Source organism: Mesocricetus auratus, unplaced genomic scaffold, assembly GCF_017639785.1.
Source record: "Mesocricetus auratus isolate SY011 unplaced genomic scaffold, BCM_Maur_2.0 Super-Scaffold_100006, whole genome shotgun sequence".
Lineage (NCBI taxonomy): Eukaryota > Metazoa > Chordata > Mammalia > Rodentia > Cricetidae > Mesocricetus > Mesocricetus auratus.
In genome coordinates, this window is record NW_024429190.1 from 101,876,369 (window position 1) to 101,900,750 (window position 24,382).

Genomic DNA, 24,382 nt, shown 5'->3' on the forward strand with positions numbered 1-24,382 from the left:
ACCTCATAATCGGCTGTTTTCTGTGTTTATTTCAGGATGTAGATACTGGATAAAAGTGGCTGGTTGGTTGCCAGCCTATGACTTCGTTGCCAAATGGAGTGTTTAGCACTTGTTGGCTATGACTTATATCACAAGTTTCTCCCATTAACGGTCTGCTGGTGATAACCTACTTGGCTTTTCATGTGGTCACTTTGAAACAGCCACTTGACAACATTGGGTATATCACAAAGTTTCTTGCTGAATAAAGGAGTGAGTGAATGATTGTATGGGCTCTGCCATATAGCGATAGGCTTCCTGGTAAAGAGCGGGAACCCACTCAGCCCCTGCTCAGTGAATGAATTAATCCTGTTGGAACGGTTTTTCTGGCTCACTGTCTCGAGGTGTGTGGGCTTGAACCTTAAAAGTGTGATTAAATGGGTAGAAACATAGAGAAATAATAGTATTCAAATGTTGATGGGGCTTGCATTTGTATGGTGAGCAGTATTCTGCTTGTAAGTAGAAAACTGAGTTATAAATGTTTTAAAGTCTCAAAATTTTCTTGATTCCAAGTCAAATGCGATCTCACATCTGTGGTGTTCGTAATATTTGGTCTTAGAAATCAAAAGAGAGATGGCTTCAAGAATCTTGTTTTCGATTACTTATAAAATATATGCTAAATATGTTAATCTTCATTTCTAGATTGAAAACTTGCAAGAACAGCTTAGGGATAAGGACAAACAACTAACCAACCTGAAAGACAGAGTGAAGTCATTGCAGACAGACTCCAGCAACACGGACACTGCTCTGGCCACTCTGGAGGAGGCCTTGTCAGAAAAGGTGAGTTTAGCCTCCAAAACAGGGGTTCAGAATTTAGGGAAACAGTATCTGGAGGCATTGATCCAAGTGCATGCAAGCAGATCTGCATCTCCCTATCCCTACCCTGCCTCTAGTCTCACCTGGTCCTCAGACGTTCATGTCGCCAGGAGACGGGGCACACTGCGGCCACAGACAATCTCTTGAAACTCAAAAACAGCATCACCCCGGCTGTTGGGAAAGCATCCACTAGCTTGCCGCTATGTTTTTGGTAATAAAGCTCAGCCTTCCCTGTAGGGTTGCCGATCCTTCCTGCCAGGCCCCTTCTGGACGGCACCTCTGCCTCTCGCTTGTCTCTTCCTCACATCTCTGCGCTCTGGCGTTGTGGGTCCTGTAAATCTCAAGTGTATCGTGTTATCTTCTGCCTCCGTTACTTTGCATTTGCTTGCTTAGAATGAGATTTCCTACGGGCAGATTTAGTTCTGCCGAGTCTTCCTGGAGGTGGTGTTGTACAGCAGTCAAGAATGTGGACTCAGCAGATAACTGTGTGAGCTCAAATTCTAGGTCCAGTACTCACTATTCAGGCTGCATTAGTTAGCCTCTGAGTTCTTCAGTGTCTTCATCTGTGAAATCAGGGCAATGAAAGTCAGCATCTTGCTGGGTGGTGGAGGCACACATCTTTAATCACAGCACTTGGGAGGCAGAGGCCAGAAGATCTATGTGAGTTCGAGGCCAGCCTGGTCTACACAGTGAGTGCCAGGGCAGCCAGGGCTACACAGAGAAACCTTGTCTCACAAAACAGACAAACATTAATAAAAAAAAGTCCCACCTTAATGGATTATGTTATAATGAGGAGAGAATGTGTTTAGAGCAGTTGGGAGGGATTATAGTTGCCATTATTATTTAATGGGTCATTTCTGTAGAGACACCATGTTGGTGCCCCCATCCTTACTGGGATTATAACTCTCCGTGCATCCGTTTTAATGGGATTTACTCGCTCTTTATACTGGACTCCAAACCAAGATAACACGCCCTGTGTGTTAGCCTGCCATCACCTGGGCTTAGCAGAACACCTGATGGGCGTGCCCAGTAGACAGTGGCCACTGGTTGAATAACCCACCCTCAGTGTGAATGGGTGAATGTCTCAGCTCTTACAGAGTTCTCATTCTCATGAGGAAGAAGGGTAAGCAAAAAGCGATGAAAGGTGTTATTTTCTGCAGATGGAAAGAAGTCAGTGAAGGGTACGGGACTGAGTTCGAGACAGGAACATGGTGGTTGGGGAAAGACATGATGAAGTGGGGTGAGCCGCCAGTCCTTCTGCAAGACCATAGGTGCAAGGCAGAAGGGAGGCCAAGGAGTTTGGGGAGAAGTCAGCTATTAACATCTCTCAAGGCCTTGTTAAAAAGTGTCTTAAAACTTGCATATTTACTCTTTTTGGAGTAGGAAGTCAAGCTTTCATTGTGACGGACGTTTAAAGGCTTCCTGTGAATAAGAGAACTAACGAATGAATGAAACCCAGTAGACAGATAGGCCATCTGGGTGTTTGCCAGCTATTAAAGTGATCTCTAGTTGACTTCATCTGCTTAAACCCATCCATCCATTGACTGTGGAGCTCTTGCAGGCATGATGCTTATAGACCGAGTTCTACATTGTATCCTTAACTTTGAACTCTTCCCTGTGCAAGAGCCAGTGACTGCGCAGGTGCAGATGCAGTTCTTTAGTGGTTCTGAGATGGCTTGATACACCTTTGAATAACCCGGCCTCCAGTTCGCGTCTCTTTTGGAACCAGCTAGACAGAAAAATTATTCAGAGTGTAGATTTGTAACTCTGGGTTCATAGCATCTGAACTAGAGAACTGGAAGAACTAGATAACTAGAAGAACTAGAACTAGACAGCTAGAACTAGAAGAACTAGAGAGCTAGAACTCAGAACTAGGAGGACCAGGTGGGACAGGACTTTTGGCAATTCTAGAGAGCTGGAAACTGCACAACATGGACGGAAATTCAAGACTGATTTTAGAAATGAAGATGCTGCAGTCCAGTAAATCGCTGGTTGGATAAGTTTTGGCCACTGAGTTGCAAAGTCTATTTAGTATTGATTTTGGGGTTTTCACTGTGATGACAAATAAGAACTAATACAGAAGAATTTGTCTGGGGTGAATTCTGTAAAGAGACTTGAGAAAGAAGAATGCTACTGTATTACAAAGCACAGGAAAACTCATTGAAAAGGCGCTAGACTATTTAACTATTTCTTCCTGTAGGTCTGAAACATTTGGTTGTAGCCAAATAGTCTTATCACCTGAGGTCTTTTAACAGCACCATTGTCTCTGTTACTCCTAGTGACCTGTACTTTATAAGCATGATGCATTGGGAAAGCACTAATTTCTCACCCAGTTCCTTTCCCTATTGCTGTGGTAAAGTACTTTGACAAAAGCAACTTAAGGGAGAAGAATTCCGTTTTAGCTCATAGTTCCCAGTGCAGTCCTTCATGGCGGGAAAATCGAGGTGGAAGGGGCTGGAAAGCAGCCGGTCACGTGTTCACAGTCAGAGGAAGTGGGCTCCTGATGCACACATGCCGTTAGCTTTCTGCCTATACCACCCAGGTCGCACTGCTCAGAGACTGCTCATGGCCGCAAGTTAAGGAGATATTTCCATATCAGTTAGTGTAATTGAGAAAAAAGTGTCCCAAATGTATGTCCACAGGCTCCTTTCTCTGGTGGTCCTATGTCATGTCAGGCTGGCAATTGACTCTAATCATGTAGCCATGCTCCACCTGAATCCTCTCCTGTCTTCAAATTTCCACTGACAGATAGTCTAGTGCATTATTTTTAAGTTAAACTTTACACCAGTTCTCAGGACAGAAAGCCCCATTCATTCATGGTCAAAACATCACACAGACGCCCTCCTTCCCGGTTCCTTAGAGAGTTCCTGCTGTCCCCTGAAATCAGCGGAGCATTCACCGTCCATGTTTCTCTGAGTGTTCTTGGTCTTCCCAAGTCCCACCAGAATGACGCTCTAAGTTCTGCTTCTGACACTCGCCTGCTTTTCTGTCCTGCAGTTCCAAATCCTGTCACATTCCGGCCACAAAGCCCCCGTGGCCTCAGAACCACATAGTCAGGCTTCTCGTAGCCGCAGTGCCTCTTCCGGCACCACTTTCTCTGTTCCTTTCTTTTCCTGGCGCTGTAACAGCAACAAACTCCTCTTACAGAAGCACTGGAGGAGAGAGAATTGCCTAAGTCCTTCGTGGCCAGGAAGCCAAGGTAACAGGAGCCGAAGCATCTTGTCATGTTTCCCACCATAAGAAAAGGGGAACGATACATGCGTGTAAGCCACTCCTTAGTTGGTTCTCTCCCCCTTTATATGATGCAGGATTCCTTGCCAAAGGAATGTCCTTCCCCACAGCTAGGACGGGTCCTTCCCATATCAATTGATATAATCAAGATAATTCCCCCGAGGTGTGCCTGAGGGCCCGTCTCCCAGGCATTTCTAGACCAGGTCAGGTAACACTAACCATAACACTGCTCCTCCATTTTAAGGATAGGACACGGACTTGATAAAGTAAAATGCATTTCTTACAAATGAGATATTTGGACTGGGTAGGTGGTATTAATAGGTTGTGACAACTGGTCACCCAGGACCTCTGGAAGTCACTTCCATCCTGTCCATGCTGCCCTACGGTTGAGACTTTGTTGCTTCTCCCGGTTGATTCATCCAAGGCCGTCTAGCCCGTAAGTGAGGGGATGGAGTTGTATTAATTATCTTTCCAAGCTATGACCTGATACAGCAACTTAAAGGAAAGAATGATCTATTTCGCTCACAGTTTCATACTTGTTGGTCCATCATGGGGAAGAGGGCATGTTGGGGCGGGGGGGGAGCAGAGAAATAAAACACAGGAAATACACCCCTGCATCCTCCAACTGGATTCTGCCTTCTCCTTTCCCCTTTTCCTAATAATGGCAGTCGTATTATGATTCCAACGAAGGGTTAATATAGTCATTAAGCCAACCGCCCTCATGCCCTGATCATCTCTGGAAATAGGTTATAGACAGACATACCTAGAACTGTGCTTTATCTCCAACCACTGCTTGATACTTGATAGCTGTAATTTTGCTTTTGTTATGAATCATAAAATATGTAAATATGTTTGGAGATAGAGATTTGCCAAAGGGATCATGGCCAGCAGGTTGAGAACCACTTCTCTAGAATAAGGTGTGGTATGAAAAATAAATAGTAAATTAGAAAAAAATGATCAGTAAATTTTTGTGGGTGTATAAGTAATTATTTTTCTTTTATAGCTTTGGTAGTCTAACTCAGGACCTTACACATTCTAGGCATGTGCTGTTACGCTGAATGGTGTCCCCAGCCATTAATAAGTAACAGTTTGCTGTCTTTGGCTGGTTGTAGAATATGTCAAACTCTGCTTACTGTTTCCCTTTTATTATGTCACCAGGGGGTGTTTTTTCTTTTAATTCTCAGGAACTTATTCAACTGTAGAAGGCATACAAAATGATGCAGCTCATTGAGTCAAAGCTCTGTTATTTAGGCAGGGACAAAGCACGGTTGTAGAGCATTTGCTTAGCGTGGATGAGGCTGCCCTGGGCTGGAGCTCCAGCGCCAGTGAACATAAAGATTGTGTCACACAGACACTCAAGAGCTCTAACCCACTGTGCTTACACAGCTAGTCTGGCCAAGCCTCGCTGTGACCACCTCACAGATAAAGCAATTGGGGAAGCCGGATAGCAGAGCCCCTAGGCCACTGAAATGCATAAAGTACAAGGTGAGTTCAACTGTGTAGAGCCAGATGAGTGCCCAGGGAGTGTCTGCCAAGGCAAGTAGGGCTCACACAAGAACATGGTGTCAGATGATAGTTGTTCATCAAGAGGATCCTGGCATAGTAGGGCCTTTTAAACACATGCTTTTGACATTTGGCCCTCCGTATCTGACAGTTAATTTTGTGATCAATGAAGGAGTGTTTTATAGTATGGAAACGTCAATAAACTTTAAAGTACATTGCTTCTCTTTCTGTCTCCAACCCCCACCCCCCCCCCCCCATGCCCAGACAGTAGAGCCCAGTGCTGGAATCAAGCTTCCCTGCTTGCCAAGGGACTCCGACACCTTCCAAATGTTAACACAGTTCCTCATTTTATGACCCTGGCTTTGAAGCCAAGAGGATCCCTAATTTGTGTTCTTCCTTTCCTCGTTATTTTAAAGTGCCCTGTGGTATGCCAGGCCATTGGCCCAGCTCTGGGACTCAAGTGCGCTGCTCTTTGCCAGACTAAGCTGGGAGGAAGATGGATTTAAATCAAAACTATGTAAACCGGAAAAAAAAAGTCAACAAATACGATGTGGCCTGACTATAGGGTTTCTGGAAGGTTTACAGTCGGGTGACGTGTTCCTCTTGGAGCTTGAGAAGTGCCGCGCCCGTCTCCGCTGGATGGTGGGTTGGGATGGAGAGGTCCAGGTGGTGGAATGGATGGTTGCAGTGCAGGCAAGGATCAGAAAGACTGGCGATCTGAAGCTGTTAAAAGTCCAGAGAGGCTTGCGGTGCACAGCGGCCACTTCTTGCTTTGTGGATCACATGAGCACCTGGTTACTCGTCACTTTCGTTTGCAGAGTAAAATAGGAGCCTAGTTGGGATCAAGAAGAAATTAATGTGCTAAATTAATAGACCTATCTGGCCGAGCGGTGGTGGCACACGCCTTTAATCCCAGCACTCGGGCGGCAGAGGCAGGCGGATCTCTGTGAGTTCGAGGCCAGGCTGGACCGACAGCCTCCAAAACAATACAGAGAAACCCTGTCTCATAAAAACCAAACCAAACCAAAACAAAACAATAGACCTATCTGCTCTGTGTCACCCACTGTCCTAATAATATACTTTACTTAAAATGCTTTAAAAATTGCTAGATTAACAATAGTCACTTTTCTCCTCAGTTAAATATGTAGGTTGTCATTGACAGCACAGGTGCCTCCTTGGCGAATCTTGAATCACAGACTAATATTCAGACACATTAAACACATGTGGCAGCCCCTGGCACGGAATAAGCTATCTGCATCTTACTCAGACTAAACCTGAGTTCTGGAATGCCCAGTGGTTGTCAAGAAGCCACGGGGAGACACAAAAGACAAAAACCTGACTGCAACAACAAAACCCATCTCCAGACACACTGGAAAAGCCACGCTCCTGATAGGTTTATCTTTGTCTCACATTCTCTTTGTTAGTTCAGTCCATATGGACAATAAGCCGGGTCACCTTGGATGAGTCAGATAGTCTCTGAGCTCTGAGGGGCCTCACTTCTGGGCTGTCAGCAGTTATGCTCGCTGCACCCTTGAGGTTGTGATAATGGGTGATGCGAAGGCCATGTGACAGCGCCTGGCACAGACTATGTTCTCCGCCCAAAAGGTATCTGCCTTTTGCTCAAACTGAACCTGAGTTCTGGAGTTCCCAGTAGTTCTGAGTCAGCCATTGAAAGAAACACAGGTCCAGACACACCAAAAACAAAACAAAAACAAACAACAACCACAACAAAAAAACAGGCTTGTCTCAATTCTCTTGTTGGTTCAGTCTCAAGCTCCTCACTGCCCAATAGTCCTCTCTGAGAAGAACCTTCAAGAGCTGAAGTCCTTTATGACAAATGAAGATGCCAGGGAAACAGGGTTGAGATCAAAGAGCCCACTCTGCTTCTCCCCCTGTCTGTGCAGGGGTTCAACAAAGGAGCCCTCTGGCTGCACCTCTCTCCTATGGAATGCCCTTGGCATTTCCCAGGCCACAGGAATGAAGAACAACCCATAGCTTGAACATGAGTAGCTTAGAGAGGAAAGTGTTGGGTACCATTGTTTCTCTCTTCACTGGTTTTATTTTTCAATCAGATGAAATATATTTTTGTGCTACAATGTAAGCTTCAACAAAAGCTTTAAAAGTAGTAGTAGTAGTAGTAGTAGTAATATAGTAATAGTAGTAGTAATATAGTAGTAGCAGTAACAGTAGTTGCATTTCTTTCCAGGAATAGAGGTACCTCTGTCAGTAAAGTGCTTCATACACAACGGTGCAGTCTTGACTTCAACACCCAGTGCCCTCATAAAAGAAGCTGAGCATGGCAGCTTGTACCTGTAATCCAAGCATTGTGGAGACAGCAATAGGAAAATCATTGTATCTAGCTGGCCAAGCAAGCTGGGTCAGGGAGTTTCAGGTTCCATGAGAGACCTTGTCTCAAAGATAAATGTGGAGAGTGACTGAAGGACATATCAGATGTCAGGGTCTTCTATGCACGTGTGTCAGCCTGTACATGTGTCTATTCACATATATAGCATGTACACACACAAATACAAACATATACATAAGCACACACATACATACTCACACACAAATACAAGCATATACACATAAACACACACACATACTCAAACACACACACAAAAATGCAGGCACATGCACACACACATACAGGCACATGCACACACACATATACACACATACACATACATATACACACAGGAATATACACCCACACTCCTTTGTCACCCTGAATTGCAAAATTGCATTAACAAGTTTAAAAAACTATTACATATTGACTGCATTTTACATATGCATGTATACATAACCTTTTTTCATATATCCAGTGTTAAGGTTTCCAAGTCGATCACCCCAGAGAACCTTTTAGATTAATTGTCCCATATATGCTTAGGGATGCACACTGATGAGTTCTCAGCCTTCTTCATTTTTCTCCCTCACAGGAGAGAATAATAGAGCGCTTGAAGGAGCAAAGGGAGAGAGATGACCGGGAAAGACTAGAAGAGATAGAATCCTTTCGAAAGGAGAACAAAGACCTCAAAGAAAAGGTCAATGCTTTACAGGCTGAGCTCACGGAGAAAGAGGTGAGTCTGGGAAAACAAATGTCCCACATCCACAGCCTTCTAAACCATGCTTGTTGAAGTTGATCTCATGGATGGTCTTAGGGAGCTGCAGGTCAGTGTGAAGACTTGGGGACCATGATGACCTTTCTCTCAGAAGCCTGCCTCAGGTCCAAAGAAAACAGTCCAGTGTCTCCCTTCATCAAAGATGCCGTTGGGCATCTTGGCCACTCAGCAGTGTGGCCTCGGCCTCTGGAAGCATTTTTCTTGTGTTTTACCTTACTAACTACACTTGTATGGCTCAGAGAAGGTTTGGTTTTTTTCCCCAGTCCTATTAGCTTTTGCTTGAATATCAGTTAGTGTAATAACAACAGCAACAACAATAATAGTAACTCCACTTCACTTACTAACACTCTGGGAGATATTTTGCATTCATCTACAATTCTCAAATGAGTCACCCAGTATTGCCTGGTTAGAAAACATGACAGTGAAGACAAATTTCTAGGCTAACTGTAGCTACTCCTCTGGAGTCTTATTTTTGGGGGTTACAGTAAATTATTTAAAGCCATTTCACACTGTAGCAAGGATGAATAAAGAATATAAGTACCACCTGTGGTTTTTTCTTTATAGTAAGACGACATATTTTTAAGGAAATTTCCTGCTTTGGGGATTCTGGAGCAGCTGTTTGGGGCTGCAGCCGCCATGCTCCTGAAGATGCCCACAGCATATCCATTGTTCTTGAGGATAGTTTGGTGGAGACATGACTGAAGCAGTGGTGTAACTTATTCCCCTAGTGTCATTATCTCCAGCTGTCCCCGCCGCAGTGGTTGCTGTCTGCCAGAAGTGTTCCTAAGTCTCTGCAGGATGGCTGAAGCCCTGTGGCATGCCGGGGCATCCTAACCCGTGCCTACCTCTCTCATCTTTCCACGGTTACCCCTTCCCCCGTGTGTTGATAACTGTACACAAATTACAGTCCTGCCTAAATAGAGGCTTGGCAGCCAGAAGACAGTCTCTTATCCCTAAAATTGATGCTTCCTAGGTTTCCAGAAAGGAGATTGTTTCCTTGACACGGCAATAAAGAATTTAATTCTGCTTCTTGTCGCATTGCACGGCCAGCTCTGACGGGGTAGATCTGTCATTTGCGGGCAATGGAGCACACTAGCCTTACTCTCATTTATAACACGCTCTGCCGTTCGGATGTGGAAGTGTCTTGGGATCCACGTGGTCCCTGCTAGCGGCAGAGAGACCTGGGTGAGGTGGCAGAGAATGCCCTTGGCATTGCCACTTGGCAAGAAATGTCCTGTCACAAAACAGGCCCAGAGTAGCCGATTTAACTAAATTGAGGGACTCACCGAAAAGAAATGGTTTCTCCTCCAAGGAGGCTGGGCAAGCCCAACACACACAATGAGACTGCCTGGAAGAGCAGACAGAAGCCTCTCAGGCAAGCTGCTGCTGAAATCCGCATGGGAACGGAAGGGAAGGGACTCTCTTCCCCCACGAGTTTTGCTCCTCAGACCCCCTTTTTTTTTTCAAAGGGTGGATCAAGCCCACCCAGAGTACAGAGGATAATCTTCTTAAAACTTAAAATCAGCTGATTATAGGTGTTAGTCGTGTCTGAAAATGTCTTCACAACACCTAGATTAATAAGCAGGCACTACACTGTAGCCAAAATAAAGCTGGCCACCACAACTGGCAATTTACAATTCAAAACAGAACAGCGTGGAATTGCAGCTTGCAGGGAACTTACCGTTTGCTTTGGGTGATGATATGTCTTCACTGTGACAAAATGACTGGATTATAAGGCCCTTTACTTTTTCCCGTGGAAGTGAAACCAGAGTTGTAGACCTGAGTTTGATAGCTGAGTCTGCCTTTAATGGCTAAGGGACCTTGGGCAAGACTAACAGTGAATGTGAGCTTCAGGTTGCTGCTGTCTTGGAAAAAAAAATGAGCATGCCTCACCTGGCCTTCAATACATGTGTGGGAGCTTTCTGCTGGGTCACGATGACCACCGCCGTTACAGACAGTCAGTGTTCAGGACACAGTCTCATATAGCATCAGGCAGTGGCGTTTGCTGGGAGAACGCCATGTGTTTCCTGTCTCCCTTAATGCTGCGATGTTGATGGAAAAGTAACATATCTTATTCAGTAGTAGGGGTTGTTAGCTGTTTCATATTTCATAATGAACATTGCCCCTACAGATAGTAAAAAATATGTTCAGAGATGTGTTCTAATATTTATTTCTCTAGATTTTGGAATTCAAACTATACAGGGAAGGTCTAGGATTCTGGACATGTTGGTAATTAAGCAATATTGGCAGCCCATATCCAGGTAGGAGACTAACCATGTTTATTGAATCTGTAACACAAAAGATTTGAACTCAGAGTCCACTTTCTCCTAAAATTACAAATACCTCTGTCTTTGACTTGCTAGAAGATGTTTGAAAAATTAGCCATGTGTTTCTGTTAAAGAAAGGGAATTTGATAAAATGCAATAGGATGTTTTACATTTATTTGATTTACCCTGGGGAACGAAGCATCAGAGTCAGTATTTTCTTTCATATCTGTCTCAGAGTCTGTGCAGCTGAGTTAGAATAAATACAAATGGAGAGCTCAGGGTGTCTGTTTGCAGAGGTGATGCTAAAAGATCATCATCTGAGATGTGAAAACTACATTTATCAACCACACCATTTACTTACATTTGACTCTACTGCAAAGAGATCCTTTTCTGTCTTGTAAGTGGGTCAACATGCATTTCCTGGCTAGAGTCCAGTACTACCACCTTAGTAAAGCTTACCCTTCCTGTGAATGCCTTCTTCATGGCTCTGTGAGAAATCAGTGAATGTGTATTGATGCTCCTGCTAGCAGAAGTTGTGATATGTTTCTTACCACCATTCTCCTCCTTTCAGTCTAGTTTAATCGACCTCAAAGAACATGCATCTTCATTAGCTTCTGCAGGCCTGAAGAGGGACTCCAAGTTAAAATCCCTAGAAATAGCCATCGAACAGAAGAAGGAGGAATGTAACAAACTGGAAGCCCAGTTGAAAAAGGTAAGGGAAGCCTAAGCACAGACAGGCTCATTGCAGAACGGACTTATAAAGTGGTTGAGGTAAAGGCCTTTTTCAAAATAAACAGGCTCCTTTATCAGTTGTTATCTCCTGATGAAAGAATTAGTTAAACGCTCAAGGACATTCCCAAGAAGTCTGCATCAAATCTGTCTGTAGATCTGAAGACCTATCTTGTTTCCTCTCAAAAGAAAACTTGAAAAAGAGAAAATAGCAGAAATTAAAAGAATAAAAAGTAGCCATTACTCTTTGGGAAAAATCTAAACGGTCTGAAAATGTGAATGAGGATGTTTTCAACCAAGGAAAGAATCCAGAGATCTCTTTATATTTTGATAAGCTTTAACAACTTCGCAAAGTAGATCAGTTTTTGTAACACAACTTGACACGAATGTTCCTGGCAACAGTCAGTTTCTAGAAATTCACTAAAGTAGTCAAGCCCCTGCAGTCAATCATCTGTAGAATGATGATGTATATTGAATTAATAATGCTCTACTGTCTCTGAAAGCTTGTTATATCCAGAAGTCTTTGGAAAAGAAAGCAGGCTCTTTCCATTGTGGCATTCACTTGTTTTCTCCAGCCTGAACATTTTTGTGGAGTGTATTGGCAGTCATGCATTGTTCCTCTGACTCTTTCCCTATGTTGTTTGGTTTGTCTGCACTCATTGTTCATACAAAACTCATAATGTTATTAATTTAAGTCTTTTGTTCCCCTTGACAACTTATAAACTTAGTCAGAAGAGATAAGAATCTAAATATATAATAAACATATAATAAGACTTGATTGCGATTCATAGCACACTAGAATAGGGATTTATTAACTGTAGTTATGAAGACAGATGGCAATGGATGGCCAGAGATGTGAACAATGCCTGTATCTATACAAGAACTATTTTGAATGCTTAACATTTAAATACTCTATTTTCTATGAACTTATGTAGTATAAAACTGCAGTGTAGCTATTTTGTGCTGACTACACAGGGGTTTTAGAAAACCACCACGAGAAATTTCACAGTAAGAGAGTCTATTCGCTAAGACTCAGGAGGCATGTAGAACGGGGCTTAGAGATGGCTTCTGTGTAAATGGATTAGCTCCTATCCTCAGGACTCACGTAAAGAAAACCCAGGCATGGTGTACTGCAGTAACTCTATTCCTGGGAAGTAGAGACGAGTAATCTCTGGACTCTTTGGCCTCCCAATCTACTTGATTGGTGAGCTCCAGGTTAATAGGAAGACATTAAGTCAAAACATAAAAATTAAGGTGGAGGGACAGCTCAGGGAGACACCTGATGTTTACTTCTGGCCAACACATGTCTGTACAGGGGCATCTGTTCATGTACACATGCACACACCACACACGCCACACACAGGCACACACAGGCACATGGAAAGGTAAAGTTAAATGTACCCAGTAAATCTTTTTTAACTACCTGGCAAGAAAAGTTGAAACAGAAATCCACAGTTTAAGAGTTTTCTTTGTTACTCACTTACTTTAAGAAATATTCAGTTGGCCAGAAATCTGGACTAGCAAATGCAAGAGTTTAAATTGCCCACCTGACAGTATTTAGATGGAGACTAACTTTGCTATCCATGCATTTGATGTATGAGGTATTAATGTATTTATATTGTGCCCTGTAATACACTATACTCTTTGCATCACAAGAACGGCTTAGTGATGCTGATGCGTGCTGAAAACAACACGATAATGGGGGGGAATGGCCTCGGCACGTTCTTGCCTCACTTTTGCAGTGTGCTGAGCGGGAGAGGAACCTCAAACACACCCCTGCCATAGCCTGAAAAATACCCTCCACCAACTCTGCTGAGCTGTCGTGGAGGTGAAGGCTCTGCACAGAGGACTTCTACACACATGTGCTTAACATAGGCCCTTTGCTGGTATAGCTCAGCATTGGTACTGAAATCCTCTAGTAACGAAAGGAAGAGGGTCACGTGTTAGTGCTGTCATCTCCTTGTCTATGACTTGAGGTGTTTACTGGATCTACAGCTGTGCAGTTCAGCCTACTCTGTTTCAGCCCAGCTGTGGCTAGGCCAGCAGATCCCTGGCAGCATGCCTTTTCCTCAGACGCCCAGTCACTGCCATTGACTGAAATTCACAAACCAAGTCCTGTAACATCTTGTCATGGTATTTGATGACGTTTTAGTTTTTCTGTAATGTCACCAGCACTAAAGTGACACATATTGTTGTCTTGCTGTAAGGCAATTATTTAATCCATGAAAAGAGAACTTATTTCTAAGTATTTATGTAATTTTTTACACAGTACAGTGAACTTAAAAAGGTAATGATAATTTAAATATTTTATGCCTAACCTGCAGATGCTACATTGTTATATTTGGATCTCTAGTATTGAGTTGTGTTTAGGGTTAGAGTGGTATTTTTTCTTTTGGTAGTCTCTAATTTATGCTGATAGTTCCATTCAAGTACCCATCCCATTAAAACCTCAAGTACCCATCAGCTTAGAAAGAAATAAGTTCTACATGAAACTGTTGAAAACACAGGGCAACAGCATGTGAGTGTAAACACATCCTCTACTTAAGGAAAAACAAGCAACTCTAAAAGCCTAAAGGAGTGCCTTCAACTCTTCTTAAATGAAAAGATGCGTGACTTGTGAGTAAAATAGATTTACTAAATGAGAGCTGAAAATATAATTACTTTGTATCATAAATACATCATGGATTTTCCCAGTGGTATTTTGCTCAAGATTTGAGATGGCTCAGGTAGTTTTTTGCCCATAAAATCTGTGTAAGTGTATAAGCTAATAATGTTTAATTGAATAGAAACTTTGCCACTGACAATGGAATCCACATAGGGATTGAACTTATTCTATTAATAGTGCATGACTGAAGCAAGCTACTTCTTTACATAAAAATCTGTGAAGTTTGTATACATAGTCATTTTGACACTTTTTATATAGAGTTATGGTTCCTTCAAATATTTTAGGGTAAAAATGCTTCTGTACAGAAAAGGGATTCTGTTAATTCTATTTCAGACTCTTAGAAATGACAAGTGTACGTGTGTGAGGGAGTCCTACTGATTTTAGTGAGCTCACTAAACAGTGCTAACCAGGTAATGTATAGTTACTAGATGGATGTGTGCACAATAACGAGGTCTATCCACCAATGTTAGTATCCAGGGATGGAGAAGCACCTGACCGTTGATTTATGGATCACATCGTCTATGAATGATTTTTGGAGGCTCAGGCTGTAGAGGTTAATTGCTGTAGAGGTTAATTGACCTGTGTCTTGAGGAATTTGCTGAGAAGACGCAGAATCCAAAGTGCTATGACTTCTGTTCCCTTGTATTCTCTGATCAATGTCATGCCTCAGGAGACTTTTCCTAAAAGGCCTGTTAATGTAATCATTTGCTCTCCTCAAGTTGAAGAAACAGGTGTCCTGTCTCTAAAGGAGTCTCTCAGCCTAATACCAAATAATAGTTGTGGATGTATTTCACCCTCTAGACCTCAATCTTGAGCCTCAAATTAATGAGTAGATATTTAATAAATATAACTTGTGAACACTATTTACTAGTAATATTTAGGACATCTAACTGTGCATAAAATTGGCAGGAACACATTATAGATTCTAAAGCACTTGGAGCATAATAGGCGTTCTTTCAAAATCGAAACAGTAGAAATTGGCTAATGGGCAACACTGTCTTGTGGTTCCTTTCACTTTTTCTCCAGACTTGAATTTTCCTTTTCCCATTTAAATCAGTGTGGTGTTGCCCTGCTTACTGATATGTCCCTACTGTTAACTTCCTAACCTCTATTTAAGTTAGACACCAAATAGAAAGTTTAGGCTCATGGTACTCCCAAAGAATAGCTATAAATTCAATGATAAGATTTAATTGATCTTTTATTATTATCATCTTTGAAGTTGAGGTAATAAATTGTGGGCTTGGCCCAAGGTACTTCTTGTGATTCATTGCTGGAGGCCAGCACTTCATGTATCATCCAAAGTGGACAGTTTTCTTGATTTCATGGGCATTTAACTCAAGAAAGGGAAAGGAACACAAACCTTAAATTTCTTATTCCAGCTATTCTTTTCAAGGAGCCAAAGTCAACACTTGTATTTCCCCCAGAACCCGTCACTTTCACTGTGGAATGTTTAGAAACTGAAATCTCTTCTTTCTGAAGAGCAGCACGCATGTGTGAGCGCTGGGTACTCTCAGCGCGCATGTGTGAGCACTGGGTTTGCTGAGCTAACGCTGTTTCTCCGGGTCTCTCCTTCTTTCCCTCTGTGCCGCAACGCCTCCCCGCCTTTGCAATGTAGCAAGCCGAGCAGTTGTTCAATCAGATGTACAACCCAGTAAGTCATCTCTGAACGTTCCCGCTGTAACATATCAAAGCATGAGGATCCACTGAGCCCACGTGACATTGTGCCACGCTTGGGGATGTTTCCAAAATGCTAATCAGTCTCTTCCCGCTTCCCCTCTGGCAAGAGAAACGATCTGCACAAAGACAATGCCGTCTCTTTCAAAACTTAAAAATTGAGAGGTCAAGGAGATGTGGTCATCTCTTACATTACCTTCTTCCTAACTTCAGCTCTCAGGCTACAAAAATAAAACAAATCAGCTGAGGATGTAGGCTTATAGAATTGTTGGGGAGATCCTTCAAACGCAGGCTTCTATGGGTCACAAGGATAGCATTTGCAGAATAGGCAGCGGCTCACTTATACGCTGTATCTATCAACTCCATGTTAAGCTGGCTTTTGCTTTAAAATCTGGGCTATGCTATTGGGGATTGATAAATACCTAACAAAAATGTAGCTTTTGTAAATGTTCAAAACATGTCATTGGCCCTAGGACAGATCATAGCATAAACTATTAGTAACAGATCACAAGATACCAATTCTGACTTTAGGTTAATGAAGTCTGAAAATCAGGTAACTAGTTCAAAATCAATAAAGTAGCTCAGATGTCACCACTAGTTTTTTATCCTAATGACATATACATGCATATGAAATATTTATTGTTTCTTTAGTTTATTTAGAAAGACAGACTTTTCTGTTTTGTCAGCAGACTGGCTTACTGGGAGGTATATTAAATGACTGTAACTAGGATGCTTCACTTGACAAGTGTGATCAACAATGCACTCTAATTACCTTCTATTTATAAATCCCCCATCACAGAAAAAAAGAAATGCCACGCATAAAGGAAGCAATTCGGTCGACACAGTTTTATTTGTTAAGCCGAGCTCCACCAGCTTACCTTGCAATGTGTAAGATGCCTGGATGTGTTCAGTAGACTCTGCCTGGACCCTTTATTTTACCCAACAGATGCATTTGCAAGCACAACCCTCATGCCCTGCTAGGGCATCCCCCAGGTAGATTTTTCGCAGAAGTAGTAATAGGTAGGCTCAAGGCAGTGGCGAGGTGAAGAAAGACATCCCCAAATCAGAATATCTTGAAGTTTGAGAACTCACCCTGATAAAATGCATGTTTTCTTGTGAATGTCTCTAGAACAAGACTGTAAAACATTTTTCTTTTCATAGTCTAAATTTGTAGTCCTTTGTGTGTATGAAACACAGGGGGATTGCTGTGTTCCACAGCAGGAGAAAATGACCAGGGCAGTAGCTAGAGTTCACTAGCCCTTCTCAGAGCAGGTAGGTTCAAAGAGGAAATGACTTAATTGACCATCCTCAACTTTCCCTTCTCTTCCTCCCATGGCCAGGCCTCTGCTATTCCAAAGACACTTTGCAGTCTTTCCAGTGACTAATTCAAAGCCTTAGACTGACATTCTTCTCCACGTTAATTAAACCAACCAAATGGTTTGGCATCCCGGGAATAAAGCCAGCTCTCCTTATTTTAGCTCCCCCTGTCTACAGATATTCTCAGGACCCAGTGCTTTCTTTCTTTCTTTTTTTGATAGGGATGCAGCTTGATGGGTTTTTCTACCCTTAATAGTCTTAAAAACTGCCTGAGTTTCTCCTAGTTATAAAAGTAATATATGGCCATGGTATTGAAAAAGTAAAGAAGGATATAGGAGAAGATAAAAAGAGCCAGAGTACAGCTCACTGCAGATGTAGCCAGGAGGGATGTGTGTGAGTGTGTGTGTGCGTGTGTGTGCGTGTGTGTGAGTGTGAGTGTGTGTGCGCGCATGTGTGCATGCGTGTGTGTGCGTGTGTGTGAGTGTGAGTGTGTGTGTGCGCATGTGTGCATGTGTGTGTGTGTGTGTGTGTTCCCTTGCTAGGCACGTGTGTGTGCAGGCCGCTACTCTTCTTTCTCTCTTCACTTTCTTCTTCTGCCCTCCTTCCCCTCCCTCCCACTTCCTCCCCTCCCTCCCTTCTCTCCCCCTCCCTCCCCTCCTTCCCCTCCCTCCTCCTCCCTCCCTTCCCTCCTTCTTTCTTCCCCTACTTCTTTTTTCTTACATTATGCTTTCTTTACACCAAGTTGTACCAAAATGTTTGTTCAGTTTTTATGTCTTATTTCCTTACAGTAAAACATTGGAATTCCCTCATGGTTTATACACTCTCTAGTCTGTTTATCACACTGATTTTGATCACACATATTCCTGTTTTCATCACTTCTACAAATAGAGCTGTGACAAATCCCCCACCACCCGTCTGTCCCTTCCATTTTCCCCTCCTCCACGTCTACCCTCCTCTCCCCTCCCTTCTCCCTCTCTTTCTCTCTCTCTTACATAGAATGAAATTCTGAACTATCTAAATAGTTCTTACTCAGTTGTACTTCAGAGAGGCTGATCCCACAGCTTTTTGACCATATCTTGGCCCCTACCACTGAGAATTGTCATTTTATATAACTTTAAAAATTCTTTAAATCATTTTTTCTCCTCTTTAATCACTAATGTGTTTTGGGTTTAAAAATACACTATTAGCTCAGTACTTTTTCTGTTAGAAATTCGTTCCTTTGGCCACTTAAGCTCTTATCCTTGATTTACTGGTTTGTTCATTGGTCCATGAGTTGTTTTCTGTTCTAAAAGCAGCTTTTTCCCATGTTGTTGACAATTTTATTTAATTTTTAATAAAGAGATAATTGTTTCGGGGCTTTTGGCCAAAAGGATTTTTTAGAATTAGTCTTTAAAGTCGTTCTCTGATTTTACTCACGTGTATTAAATTTTTTCAATGCGGTTTTCCATATCAATACAACTCTCACCATCTGCGTTTTGATTAATACTGAGAGGTGAACTATATTTTTAAAATCATCACTAGGTTTCATTGCTCTTCAAGTGTCCCCTGACCTTGATGATGGCACTGTTTTGTGTATTACTTTCTTGTAGGGACAAAGGTCCCAGCGCCTGAGCAACAGTTCAGCTTCAGCCCGGTCCCTTGGATCAGAATCTTAGCTCTTGTGGCTTTGTGACATTTACACACCTAGTGGGGCACATCCCAGACTGATTCTCCCTGTTTTCTTCTGTCTTTTTTGGGAGTTCCTGCCCCCCCTTTTTTTTTGGTTTCTCGAGGCAGGGTTTGTCTGAATTGTTTTGGAGGCTGTCCTGGAACTCGCTCTATAGACCAGGCCGGCCTCGAACTCACAGAGATCTACCTGCCTCTGTCTCCCGAGTGCTGGTATTAAAGGTGTGTGCCACCAACGCCCAGCTGAGTTCCTGGTTTTTTACTTTTAACCTTCCAGGGTTCACTTTTGTCAATTAAAAATCAAGGTTGCTGGTGATTTTAATTTGAGTTATATTCATCCTATATGATAATTTTAAAAGCCAATGATACATTTCTATTATCATTCCTTACCATTCATAAACATGATCCAACTTTTTTTAGTGGTTTTCTACAGTAAAGTTTTGACATGTTTCTATGACAGGCCTGGGGTATTAACTTTACAAGCTATTGTGAAGCATATGCACATATATAATTTTTAAGCTGTTACAGCAACCAATACATTTCTCCTTTTATTTTCTAACCAGTTTTTGATATTCGGGAAGTTTTTGCTCTTGTGTGTTTATTTTGAATATGGCCACCTTCACAATTCTGGTGAATTTACTATAGTCATTTTGAATGCACAAGAGTGTTCTACATAAGCCAGGTGTAGTGTAGCATGCCTTTAATCCTAGCACTTGGGAGGCAGAGGCAGGAGAGTATCTGTGAATTCGAGGCCAGCATGCTCTACAAAGCAGGTTCCAGGATGGCCAGAGCTATGCAGAGAAACCCTGTCTTGAAAACCAGAAAAATCACATGCTATAGTTAGTACAATGTCCATGTGTCTGCACTCAGAGTAAATAAGGATTGGGCTTTGAAGTCTTGCTGCAAGTACGTTTTGAAATACAAATAAAACGTTAGCTTTCTTTTCTTTTACGTAGCTGCTCCATTCTGATATTAATGTGCTAATGTCCCTTCATAGGAGCTAAACTTTTCCCTTTGAATTCTTACTCCTTCTCCTAATAAGAACCTTTCTTCACGTAGCTGCCAGCCTCTGATCCTGGAGGACTTTTGTCCTGTCATGGTAATATATGCCCATTAACTTCAGCTTAATTTTTTTCTTCTTGGTTTTCAAATTCTAGACAACAAATAGTTTTTCTCATTGGTTCCAAGTGCTGTCTTGGTTATAGCCCTAGTGCCATTGGAGATGGAGTCCAAAAGTCTTTCATATATCATAAAAGAATCTTTAGCCTTTCTGGGCACATTGAGTGCTTTGTATAATACCACATTGCTATAGGGTACTGAGGCCATCTTGTCACTGGCAGGATTGCACTTGAAACCCCTCTGATTTGCTCCCACGAGATCCCCCTAGCCAGTCACTATCCATTCAAGATCCTCTCTGGTAAACACACTTTGTACAGGACTCACATTTTATATAAAGACTTACAAAATGAACACGCAAACAAACAAACAATGCAACAGCAACAAAACTCAGACATTCGTACATTGTACAGAGAGAAAAACACCTCCTTCATGTTTAGGGAGACTCTCCTGTGCATTATGGCCTTTCAGGACTATGCGTTCCTAGGGACATGGTGTGTCGAGTATAAATGTCTCCATGGCCATTGTTGAGTTGTAGCAATTTCCCTCTTTAAAGTCTATTTCTGAAAACTATTTGATTCATTCATAAACTAATATTTTATGCCATGGTAGAAAACTACAACTATTTATAACTAATATATAATTCAGGGAATATAGGTGGAACTTGCAGACACATGCATGTACACAAACACGTATCCAACAGATAATGCAGTCTTCCAGTATCAAAAGAACTCAAATAATAGCCCAAATGACATACTTTAAGTTTGCATGTTTTATTTCAGACTGTCTAGATGATACCTTTAGTTTTCAATGTTGCTAATTTCCAGAAATCCATATTTAAGAGGAATTATATTAATAATTGCATTTTTATTTTCTAAGTCTTAAAATGTATTAAGTATATAGTTTTTTATTTTTGTGTGTATTTTGAGTGTTTGGTTTTATTTATATGTATCACATTTGTTTCATCTGTGGAAAGAAATCTTTGATATAGTTCTAATATGATTACAAATGTTCTAAATTTAGTTAGATTGAATTTTAAAAGGAATAATTTCCTTTAGAATGACAAAACACAAGATCCCAAGATATATCATTATTACTTTCAAAGTATGTTACTTAGGGCCAATAATTATGTCTGGTATTTACTCATTTTTATTTTAAAAATTTTATGTTTTATATGTCATAGCTCTGTAAAACTTAATGAGTCTATTTTGTTCATAATCTGGATTTATGTCAATGTCTAGAATAATTTATACCTCATCCTGATATTAAGATATGAAAGGAATGTTGAAAACACTGTCTGTGGACACTGAGATTGCAGAGTGCTGTAACTGAGAATCATATTTTCGCAGAGCATAAATTTAGCAAATTACTGCTGAAGTCTAGAAGCAGCAGGGAAGAAAAATCAACAGCTTCATTACCTAATAGTTGGCTTCTCCTTTATGGTTACAACTAATCATTGTTTTTGAGGGAAATAATTTTTATTAAAAATTGTTAAGGCCCATTCCAAAGGAAGTGTTATTTAATATTATAAGTGAATGTCCCCTGCCATGTGTCACAGCAGGGTTCTGGACTGAAGTTAATACTTTCCTTTTTAGACATCTGGAATTATGAACCAGTACCTTACTGAAAATAATCAGTGTTCATTTATAAGAAGTGCAAATAAGCTTGAGGTGTGTGAATATGACACTTGCCAGCTCCCAACTTTGGGGCTAAGCACACTTTCCCTACATTGAGATACATCGGTCAGCTAAAATCCTGCTTAGTTCCCTATACAGTACAGAACTCTGGTAACTTTCATTATGATAACTGCTAGTGTCATGCTCATCCCCAGACATGACGAGCTGCCCCTTGTACGTTATCCAGGCTTTCAAAGTCAGTTTTTCTCAAAATACTGTGGGTTTCCACTTTTGTTGCTATTATTATTTGTTGGGGAATTTCTATATATTTGGAAGTACAAGAGACATAGTATAGAGATCCCCAAACTTATAGGACTTTCTGTCATGCTCTTCACCAATTTTCTGTTTTTCTACAGTACACTTGAGAGTTGTTCCAAGGATTCAAGAAACATTTTGAGACAGAACTTGATACTCAGATTGGCCTTTAATGACCTCAAAAGTTAAATATCTATGTTAACAAATGAATGAATATTTAGTAACCAGAGAAATGTTCTTATGACAGTAATCTTGGCCATATTCATGATAGGCGAATTCTGAAAAATATAACATCAGTCTGTATTTTCAAGAATTGGATTCCTGATTCCTTAAGGTAGAAACAAAATAATGCGCCTTAAAGAAGGGAACGGACCAGTTCTCAGCTGGACAAGCTCTGGTTGAGCCATCAGGTCCTTAAGAGGAAATAATTGCTGTCCATTTTCACTTAAGTATTCAATGCAGAAGAATGATAGCATGGCAGTAATTTGTTACAATGGTGCTGTATGGAAATGTAAATCCATTTGTCTTCTGCCTGCAATATCTAAGCTATATTAGGCTACGTCTGTTACCCACTTTGAACCGGGTCAGGAGGTGCTAGTGCAAATGCGGCAACTTTTGTCATAGTTTGAAAAAGCAACAATCTACCTATCTCTCCATTTTTAGAGGTGGTTCTCACCTTAGACCGTTGAAAAAAGAATTAGCGCTATAAACCCTGTTTTGTCTCACAGCTTTTGGTGTTTAGCATTGGCCCCATGGCTGTGGGTCAGTACAGCACATTCATTTCTACTGACTGAAAGGCGCAGCCCGTACTCTAAAGTCGCAGTTCGTGTTGAGTAGAACTACTTGACTCTAATAACTCCTAGGAATTTTATGCAGACTTTTGCCTTTTGTACTTAGACTCGACTGGGGACTCCCAGAACTTTCTGCTGTCATTGTCATTGCATGAAACCTGAGAAATGATCCAAGAAAGAGCTTCACCATGTCCTTATATGAGTCTTTCTTAAGGCCCTCTATGTATGTGAGCATTTTATAATGGCATCTATTTTCCACGTCTACCAAAAAGCCCTTCCCAGAATTCTTTAGAATCAAAGGTAGTCTGGCATAAATTCTTTTTCCTGAAATCAGTAGTCTGTGTTAGAGATAGAGAGAAATGGATTTTAAATGTTGGTAATAATGAAACTGCATAGCCACTTTAAAAGGAAGGATTATTAGCATTTCCAAGTTTTACCCAATAGACTTAAGCCAGCTATGAGCTTGCCACTAGGTTTTAATAACGTGACCTACCTTCAGCATTACATGAAGTCATCAGTGGTAATTTCAAGATTCAGGGTTGTTGTTGTTTTTTTTCCTAGATTTCTGTTTGTCTACACATCCCATGAGTCCTTTCTCCATATTCACATATCTGGTTGAAAAGAGTATAAACTTATTCAGTTTCACCCACTGTTAAAGACTGGTCTTTGGAAGTATCATCTTAGAATCAAACAAAGGACATGGAAACCTACCAGGGACAGACTCCATATTCTTCCTAAACCTACCAGAGAGGCTTCTCTAATGAGTGTGTCGATGAAAATTGGACAAACCTATTTAACTAGTTTGCAACAAGTCTTATACCTGAGGTTATTACAAAATAATAATCATAATAGAACATGAATATTATCTTCTAGATGTTTGTCATTTTGTAGTTTTTCACTGTCTTTAGAAAGTATGTGTTATTTGCCTCCTGACAATAGGACATAGGGCAAATGAGACTTAAAACTGATGTCTTATGGCTACTAATCCTTTATCTGCTCATTAAAATAATAATAATCCCAGTAATTTGAAATAAAACAATATGGACTATCATACATAACTGGGAAGTCAGTCTAACAATGGAAATTGATAAATAAAATAATTTTAGCTATTTAAAAATGATGTTTTTCTGCCACCAAAGTATTTGAATTAATTTTTATTACAGTTAGAAGTAAGAATATAGTTAGTTCATTTAAAGCTGAAATTATCTTCTCTAAATTATTAGAGTAGATGTTAAGCTATTTAAATATTAATTACCTTGCATAAAATATAATTATTACAAGAGCAAACTCCTAAAAACACATTAATTCATGTTTCTTTTTTACTAATATTTAAAAAGTACAATAATCTGTTATAAAGAGGCCCAGAATGCACACTAAAGAAGAATAAAATGCTTTTGAGGTGTGTTGTGAAAGGGAGTCAACAGCTTTTAATAGTATGTTGGATTGATGGATTTTTTGCAAGTTCTTTTTCATAACTGAGTTTTTTTCCTAAGGAAATCTTAAAGAACATGAAAAATTATTT

At 41.1% G+C, this 24,382-nt stretch overlaps 1 protein-coding gene across 15 annotated transcripts in view; it reads left to right on the plus strand.

Moving 5' to 3' along the window:
* Erc2 (ELKS/RAB6-interacting/CAST family member 2) overlaps positions 1 to 24,382 on the plus strand; it is an 880,091-nt gene that overhangs the window by 412,248 nt on the left and 443,461 nt on the right. For 10 of the 15 annotated variants that reach the window (XR_002384370.2, XM_021231590.2, XM_013118849.3 and 7 more), the window contains 4 exons: positions 679 to 816; positions 8,523 to 8,663; positions 11,544 to 11,684; positions 15,982 to 16,017. Coding sequence is in view for 14 of the 15 variants with exons in the window: in XM_021231590.2 (XP_021087249.1) it covers positions 679 to 816; positions 8,523 to 8,663; positions 11,544 to 11,684; positions 15,982 to 16,017 (456 nt within the window). In the remaining variant the exon portion in view is untranslated. The remainder of the gene's footprint in view (positions 1 to 678; positions 817 to 8,522; positions 8,664 to 11,543; positions 11,685 to 15,981; positions 16,018 to 24,382) is intronic. The other 5 variants (XM_021231594.2, XM_021231595.2, XM_013118855.3 and 2 more) reach the window with 1 other exon arrangement.